This window comes from Salmo trutta, chromosome 20, assembly GCF_901001165.1.
Source record: "Salmo trutta chromosome 20, fSalTru1.1, whole genome shotgun sequence".
NCBI classification, from domain to species: Eukaryota; Metazoa; Chordata; class Actinopteri; order Salmoniformes; family Salmonidae; genus Salmo; species Salmo trutta.
This window is the reverse complement of record NC_042976.1, coordinates 26129727-26139067: the sequence shown is the minus strand read 5'-3', so window position 1 is coordinate 26139067 and position 9341 is coordinate 26129727. Positions and strand designations below refer to the sequence as shown.

At 41.3% G+C, this 9341-nt stretch overlaps 1 protein-coding gene across 2 annotated transcripts in view; it reads right to left on the bottom strand.

The window, feature by feature from the left end:
- Nucleotides 1–3148: 3148 nt before the first annotated feature.
- The window catches only part of LOC115155781 (radixin), a 41108-nt gene continuing 34915 nt past the window's right edge, over nucleotides 3149–9341 (bottom strand). For both annotated transcript variants that reach the window (XM_029702727.1, XM_029702728.1), the window contains 5 exons: nucleotides 9044–9174; nucleotides 7805–7965; nucleotides 6149–6241; nucleotides 5395–5604; nucleotides 3149–4466 (listed from right to left, as the gene is read on the bottom strand). In XM_029702727.1, coding sequence (XP_029558587.1) covers nucleotides 4302–4466; nucleotides 5395–5604; nucleotides 6149–6241; nucleotides 7805–7965; nucleotides 9044–9174 — 760 coding nt within the window. In that variant the 3' untranslated portion in view covers nucleotides 3149–4301. The remainder of the gene's footprint in view (nucleotides 4467–5394; nucleotides 5605–6148; nucleotides 6242–7804; nucleotides 7966–9043; nucleotides 9175–9341) is intronic.

Below are 9341 nucleotides of genomic sequence, written 5' to 3'. Positions count from 1 at the left end.
ACAAGAACTGTGGCCTGATGTGATGTTGATGTTTTGCCTTAGTGACTGTACTGTATCTGAATGGGAGGAAACACATGTTGCAACAATGAGCTTTAGGTACTGGAACCCCAGAGCATGTGACTCTCTATGACACTCTGGCCTGTAGCAGACTTACATGCCAATTCAGGGAACTGTGGCCAAATGGTATATGTTGACTCCTTCATGTTAAGATGAATAATAAGAGCAATAAAGACCTATTCAAGCTTTCAGATGATGACAATGTGTCTTCTTTTTTGGGGATGGGATAGGTGTTCTGCCAAAATGGTGCTGGGGTTCATTAAGATAGGATGTTGATGAGGCGAGTGTGGATGATGTGACTATGATAGTTCAATGATCTAGGGTATATGTCAGATAAGTGTATTGTAGCCTACAGTGAATGGGTTGACAGGAAAATAATAGTCATTAACTAAGGAAGTTAAATAACACATAAGAAGCCTCAGGTCAACATCATTGTTTCGATAATAATGCTAGGTTTTACTGTACCTTTAAATGTCAAATCGAACCGGCCTAACTCAAATATTTTTTCTTTCATCAAATATAATATTTCTTCCCCCCATAAACATTGTCATACTGAAAAGAATGTCTGAAGATGATGCGTACATACAGTGCCTCCGGAATTATTCAGGCCGCTTGACTTTTTCCACATTTTGTTACAGCCTTATTATAAAACAAACAATACCCCATAATGACAAAGCGAAAACAGGTTTTTAGAAATTTTTGAAAATGTATAAAAAGTTAAATACCTTACTTACATACAGTACTAGTCAAAAGGTTGGACACACCTACTCATTCAAGGGTTTTTCTTTATTTTTACTATGTTCTACATTATACAATAATAGTGAAGACATCAAAACTATGAAATAACACATATGGAATCCTGGAGATAGCAAACAAAGTGTTAAACAATTCAAAATACATTTTATATTTGAGATTCTTCAAAGTAGCCACCCTTTACCTTGATGACAGCTGTGCACACTCTTGGCATTCTCTCAACCAGCTTCATGAGGTAGTCACCTGGAATGCATTTCAATTAACAGGTGTGCCTTGTTAAAAGTTAATTTGTGGAATTTCTTTCCTTCTTGATGCGTTTGAGCCAATCAGTTGTGTTGTGACAAGGTAGGAGTGGTACACAGAAGATAGCTTTATTTGGTAAAAGACCAAGTCCATATTATGGCAAGAACAGCTCAAACAAGCAAAGAGAAACGACAGTCTTTCATTACTTTAAAGACATGAAGGTCAGTCAATTCAGAAAATTTCAAGAACTTTGAAAGTTTCTTCAAGTGAAGTCGCAAAAACCATCAAGCGCTATGATGAAACTGGCTCTCATGAGGATCACCACAGGAAAAGAAGACCCAGAGTTACCTCTGCTGCAGAGGATAAGTTCATTAGAGTTATCAGCCTCAGAAATTGCAGCCCAAATAAATGCTTCACAGAGTTCAAGTAACAGACACATCTCAACATCAACTGTTCAGAGGAGACTGCATAAATCAGGCTTTCATGGACGAATTGCTGCAAAGAAACCACTACTGAAGGACACCAATAAGAAGAAGAAACTTGGTTGGGCCAAGAAACACGAGCAATGGGCATTAGACCGGTGGAAATGTGTCCTTTGGTCTAATGAGTCCAAATGTAAGATTTTTGGTTCCAACCGCCGTGTCTTTGTGAGTCGAAGAGTAGGTGAACAGATGATCTTTGCATCTGTGGTTCCCACCAGGAAGCATGGAGGAGGAGGTGTGATGGTGTGGGGGTGCTTTGCTGGTGACACTGTCAGTGATTTATTTAGAATTCAAGCCACACTTAACCAGCATGGCTACCACAGCATTTTGCAGTGATTCGCCATCCCATCTGGTTTGCACTTAGTGGGACTATCATTTGTTTTTCAACTGGACAATGACCCAAAACACACCTCCAGACTGTGTAAGGGCTATTTGACCAAGAAGGAGAGTGATGGAGTGCTGCATCAGATGACCTGGCCTCCACAATCACCCGACCTCAACCCAGTTGAGATGGTTTGGGATGAGTTGGACTGGAGAGTGAATGAAAAGCAGCCAACAAGTGCTTAGCGTGTGTGGGAACTCCTTAAAGACTGTTGGAAAAGCATTCCTGATGAAGCTGGATGAGAGAATGCCAAGAGTGTGCTCAGCTGTCATCAAGGCAAAGGGTGGCTACTTTGAAGAATTTCAAATATAAAGTATATTTTGATTTGTTGAACACTTTTTGGGTTACTACATGATTCCATAGGTGTTATTTCATAGTTTTGATGTCTTCACTATTATTCTACAACGTAGAAAATAGTAAAAATAAAGAAAAATCCTTGAATGAGTAGGTATGTCCAAACTTTTGACCGGTACTGTAAGTATTCAGACCCTTTGCCAGGATACTCAAAATTGAGCTCCGGTGCATCCTGTTTCCATTGATCATCCTTTACATTTTTGTACAACTTGATTGGAGTCCACTTGTGGTAAATTCAATAGAATGGACATGATTTGGAAAGGCACACACTTGTTTATATAAGGTCCCACAGTTGACAGTGCACATCAGAGCAAAAACCAAGCCATGAGGCCGAAGGAATTATCTGTAGAGCTCAGAGACAGGATAGTGTTGTGGCACAGATCTGGGAAAGGGTACCAAAACATTTTTGCAGCATTGAAGATCCCCCAAGAACACAGCGGCCTCCATCAGTCCTAAATGAAAGAAATTTGGAACCACAAAGACTCTGCATAGAAGAACGGGAGAAACTCCCCAAATACAGGTGTGCCGAGCTCGTAGCATCATACCCAAGAAGACTCGATGCTGTAAATCGCTGCCAAAGCTGCTTCAATAAAGTATATTTCAGTTGTTTTTTAAAATAAATTAGCAAACCTGTTTTTGCTTAGTCATTATGGGGTACTGTTTGATGAGGGGAAAAAAACAATTTAATACATTTTAGAATAAGGCTATAATGTAACAAAATGTGAAACAAGTCAAGGGATCTGAACACTTTCCCGAAGGCACTCTGACATCTGAAATTTCTAAACGGATGTTACATTTACTGGGGTGATAAAGTTGAATGAATAGCCTATAATGTGTCGTCATCTTTCTACAACACTAGGTAATATCTCTGGAAAGGTTACTACCACATTACATTTTTATTTTTTAAATGTTTTTAACAAATGATTAATGGGTTCAAAGTTATAACTCAAGACGATAAAGGTTAGTAAAGTACATTATTGTACATCGGTTGACATTAAGGGTAAAACAATTGATATTTACAATTTAATAACTGTTTTTTTCTTTCAGCAGAAACAACACAAGTTGTAAATTCAAGGAGGTGGCTGACTGATCATTCCTTACATAAACTTGATTTAGAAAACCAACATGGCTACGGCGGTTTTGTGGTTCTTTTATTTTCCCCATTCTTACATGTCTGGAAGGTGATGAATCTGGAATGTTCAAAATAAACAGTTCCTCATATCACTCCATCCATATAATATTTGACTGCTGCCTCCCTCCCATTTGGTTTTACCTCATTCAACCTGGGGATGAACACATTGACTGACTGGAAATAAGAAATATACATGGAATCTTTATTGTGAACGAAAATAAATAAATGGTAAATGCTTCAATGGACGATAAACGACACAAAGGTATAGGTCAGAACGGACAGATAAACGCTGTTGCCAAAGTCTGGAGGAATTAAACCACTGGTTCAACATCAGCTGACCCATGACTGACTAGAGCACAGCTAACTCACCACAGTTAAATATGAAGCCGAAATTAAATGAGACAAATAAGGCTGTTTCGTAAAAAAAAGAAAACTATTAAAATTCTTAAACTAATGGCAAACAAATAAACGTAAGGTACGGTATTTAAAGCTTTACATACAAGCTTGCCAGCGACATCAAAAAGTTAAACTGCAATTGTTCCCTCTCACTAAAAGCAAGATATCAACCAATTTCTCTATCCATTCTTACATCAGACATGCAAGCATTAAATTATCCTTTGCTCATGGAGAAGTTCGCTTCGACAGTATGTTGCTTGCCATTCCAGATTAGGCGATTCCAGATGTGGTTGGGCAGAGCTCTAAGCATGGAGCAGTTTGATTGGCAATCCGCTAGTGGACAGAGCTTTGGCAAGGCATAGTTGGCGGGACATTGAATCCACACACCTCTGGCCTTTTTGCAAGTAGGGATTTGGGGGAATGGGACGGGAACAGGCAGGTTTTGCTGTACACAAAAACGAGCCGTTGTCGTGGCAATGCAAGGGTGGGAGGGCGAGGTCTCTCACATGGACTCAAACTCGTCGATGCGCTGCTTGGTGTTGCCCTGACGGATCTGACGCAGGGTCTTGTACTTGTCCCTCCCAGCCTTCACGTTCTCCGCATGTAGCATGTCATTCTGGGTCTTCTTGGTGTCGTCCCTCGCCTGGGCCAACTCTGAACTCAGAGCCTGACAGAGAGGGAGAGGGGAAGAAAAAGAACACTTAAATGATCAGCAAACTGTTGATCCATTAACCCAAACACTAGGCCTAACCATAACCCTACAGTTTGAGCTTCTAGGGGTCTATCCATCCTAATGGCATCTTAGGCTTCTGCACACTCCTGGATTGCATCCTACCTGGCAGGTCACAACTACCAGGTGGCATGGAGAGGATCTGTGTCTGCACCACGTGCTCTCACTACTGGTGTCCCCGTGGGCTCGGTTCTAGGCGCTCATCCTCTTTTCACCAAGTTTTTTTTCTCTTTAAACCAAGTCTCCTTGCATCATCACCACCCTCTTTTCTCTTTACACCAAGTCTCTCAACAGTCATATCCTCACATGGTCTCTCTGATCATTGCTATGTGGATGACACTCAACTACTCTTCTGCTTCCCTCCCTTCTGAGACCCAGGTGGCAACACGCATCTCTGCCTGCCTGGTAGACATCTCAGCTTGGATGTCTGACCACCACCTCAAGCTCAACAAAACAGAGCTGCTCTATCTCCTGGGAAAGGCCTGCCCGCTCCATGACGGTTGACAATTCCACAGTGTCCCCCTCCCAGAGTGCAAAGAACCTTGGCGTGACTCTGGACAACACCATGTCGTTCTCTGCAAACATCAAAGCGGTGACACGCTCCTGCAGGTTAATGCTCTTCAACATCCATAGAGTACAACCTTTTCTCACATAGGGGTAATTCCAGGAATTGAACCCACTATCTTGGCATTGCAAGAGCCATGCTCTACCCACTGAGCTACAGAGGACCATTGTGATGTATTGTTGCCTCACCTAGCTATCTTAAGAGGAATGCACTAATTGTACAGTAAGTCGCTCTGGAGAGAGTGCCTGCTAAATGACTAAAATGTTAAATGTAAGTGAGGCCATGTCTTCATTAGCCTACCTGCAGCTGTTCCTTGACGCGTTCGTTCTTCTGGGCCTCTGTGACACGTTCCTCCTCACTGTGGTGGCTGGTGACCCCATCACTGTGCAGCTCGGTGCTACCCTCAGCGTTCGTCTCATCCTGCTCATCGTGTTCTGGCGCCGGGGGTGATGACATCACAGACTTCAGCTCCTCTTTAGTCTTCTCCAGGTCCTCCTGGGCTGAGATGGCCTAATGGGGAGGGGGAGGTTAATGTGCGAAATACTGTCACTTGGCGTTCAATAAAGTGCTTATCTATTGTATCGTATATAACTATCACACAGTACTGACACATTTCAATATTCTATTTGGATCCACAACAGGTAGAACAAACATTCTTGCTTTCACACACAAACTCATACACCAACACATTTTAAGATACATTTGCCAAAAGACAAGGACATCTGTATTTAAAAGGTAATGCGTGTGTAGGGCCTGAGCAGGCCAGAGACTTGTAAAAAGCAGTAAAACATTCATGCACACAGTAACGGGTTAACATGCAAATAAAAAGGACAGACACACACAATGAAAAAAAATCCTCGCTCACAATTTCAATCTCAGCTCCCACACATACACCAAACTTTTTGAAGTTATTTTAGGAAAGCTGTTATATGATTTGGTTTGAGGTCACACACCCCCACACATTTAGACACAGACACCATTATAATAATGCATTAGTTCAGTAAGCGCAGGGGGCATGCGGGGGTCAGACAGAGGTAGAGGAGGTAACTGTTACTTTGTGTTGCCATTCTGTCGCTTCCTCTTCCTTTTTCCTTTTGGCCTCTTCAAGCAGAGCGATTTTGGCGGTGAATTCTCCTAGCTCAGCGGCCTGAGAGCGACAAGCACAAGGCACCCTTCTGTCACACACACACCCCAACACACTGGCCACCCGCCTGCTAGAGTTGGCCATGGCCCACTCTCCTCCACATTAAACTTAATGACCAAACAATATCAATATAAATTGACACATGGTTCTGTGGTGAGTACTGTTAACATGTTATACCACCAATGAAATATTACCTGGAATACCAGAGAGAGAGAGAGGCTGGTGAGAGGATATAATTCCCCCCATTAACACCTCAATCGCACATATCTGTCAGCACTCTAAAAGGGTACTGCCCCAGGGCCTCCAACACAGCATCAAACCAAATGCATCAATGTTATTTCCCTACGCATAAAGAGATAGTTCACCCAAATTACATTTTGGTTTCCTTACCCTGTAAGCAGTCTATGGACAAGGTGTGCCAGCAATTCATGCTTCGCTATTGTTTACCTGGCCACAAATCAAATGTATGTCCAAATCATCTATTTGCAACTTCATTGAGTTATACAATACATTTTTTTTATATTTTAGGATGATTTGGACATGAAGTGCATGACTTGCATTGGAGTTGTGCCACAATGGCCAGAAACAGTGGCCAGGTAAACAAAACCAAAGCATGAATTGCTGTCATACCTTTGCCATAAACTGCTTACAGGGTAAGGAAAGCAATATGTTATTTTGTCATTTGGGTGAACAATCCCTTTTAACCAATGACTACCTCTAAATAAGACAATAATCAGTCATTTGGAGCTGAAGCACAAAGTTGAGCTATGCGTTGGGCTTAGGCATGTCAAGTTAAATACCAAGATGAGGAATAACCAAATCACCTGTGGAATGCTAGTAAAACCATCCATAAAATCGAGTGTGACCAGAGGAGGTGTTTACAAAAAGTCAGTCTCACTTATTTACATACAACTATGTTGTTATTATATTGTAGTATGTATTGACATGGTGATAATAGAGCAGGGACAGGGTTATTACAGTGATGATATGTCTAAGCAATAAGGCACCTCAGGGGTTTGTGGTATATGGCCAATATACTACGGCTAAGGACTGGTCTTTATGCACAACGCAACGCAGAGTGCCTGCATACAGCCTTGAGCAGTGGTATATTGGCCATATAGCACAAACCCGAGGTGCCTTATTACTATTCTAAACTGGTTACCAATGTAATTACGGCAGTAAAAATAAATGCTGTCATACTTGCCTAGTTAAATGAAGGTTAAATAAATAAAAATACCTGTGTTATTCCGTCTGAAATAACACGGCTGTCAACCAATCAGCATTCAGAGCTCGAACCACACAGTTTTAATGTAGAATAGAGAATTTACAACTGTTTTAGTGTGATAATTACACAATCCAGAGGAGATTGTTGACTTAGAGAATTACTGTATACCTACCTACAGTAGGTATATTTACATGTTTTAACTACACTAAGACCTATACATCCTTCCTTCCTTCCTTCCTTGACGTAATCAATAAATAGAAAGCAGAAGTATGCACTGAAAGTATGTTCAGTAAACGGGGCCCAGATCCAAAGCGTGGCCCAGACTGGTGATGATGTGTTACCAGTTGTTCCTGGTTCTTCATCTGGTCAGCAGCCTGTTTAACCAGCGCTGCCTTGGCCTCCTCTGCTGCCTGTTTCTCTTTCTCCAACCTCTCTGCCTCCTCCTTCGCTCTCTTCCTCTCCTGGTCCAACTCCAGGGCCCTGCGCGTCTGATCCTCCAGCTCTGTATGAGCGTGCACAGAACGACACAGACAGACAAAGATACACACACAATTGACAACAATTTATGACAAATATACTCCGATCTGAGCAAGAATCGCACCCATCTTTCCTGACATACATTCACAGATTAATCTATTTATGTTATGAAACAAGAGGAGTACTCAAATAATCTCCAGTGGAATGACAGTGTTTACCTGAGAAAGGCCTCATCTATATTATAAAAACTGATTTCTAGAGGCACCATAATATCGGCACTACAGCCTCAATGGCTAATACTTGTCCATGACTTCACTCTGCAAATACACCCTAGGTATGCTATGTCCTGTCCTAACAGAAAAGCTGTGGTGCAACAAGTCAAGGGCCAACAATAGAGAGAATGTTCCCGTAACATGGTATAACAGCTGGCAGTGTCATCCTATGCCCATCTCTAACTGATATCCCATTCCTCCTGATAAGAGGCTAGGATGCAAATTTTGTAGCTGTGAACTTGTTCTGTGATAATTGAGTGTCTGAACACCAGTTGTGTACTACAGTGGGTGTTAAGGCGTCAGCATGCTTCAGTTCGGCTGGCGCCTCAGCTAGCTGAACCGAATGAGTGTGCTCGCATAGTCCCTTAAAAGACCTTCCCTTGAAAAACTATAAAAAGGCGTCCATTTTGAGACGCCGTAGCCTGTATACACTTCCTCAATATAGTCAGAATTATTCTAAAATACCTCAAGAAAACTGTCATTAATTTTGACATTTTTGACAAGGAGATCTTAGTAGTGCAATTTTACATCTAACTAAGTTGTTTGGTGCAGTATTTTTTTATTTTTCAGTGTGGCAGAACAGCCGAAAAACAGTCTAGAACGAACAAAAATGTCACAAAATGTCATCATAATATATACACAAACTACTCTTGAGAATTGTTTCGGCTTGGAAGCACACAGACTCCTTTAGTGTAACACCAAGGTGTTGCTTGCAAGGTTAACCTACGACATTTAAAAGTAAGTGAGAGAATGCAAATCAGTCATTTTTTCCCTGAAGTTGTATCCTTAGCGTGTCTGTGTGTGTGTGTATGTGTGTGTGTGTGTAGATACCTTTCTGGGCCTTTAGCGTTTGTTCCTCAATCTGTCTGAGTCTCTCGATCAGCTCATCCTTCTCTTTCTCCATCTTCTCCCTCTCTTTTTCTGCGTACGCTCGTTTTTTCTTCTCGTTTTCTAGCTGGGCTCTGTAAAACAAAAGACGATGAACATGCCTGGGCTAATAATATATTCAAATTAAACTAATTGTAGAATATATATATATATTTCAATATCAAACTATATTTTTATGTATAAAAAATTATCATCACAAAACAGGTACAACATTCTGAGATACTTTACAAAAAGACAAGAC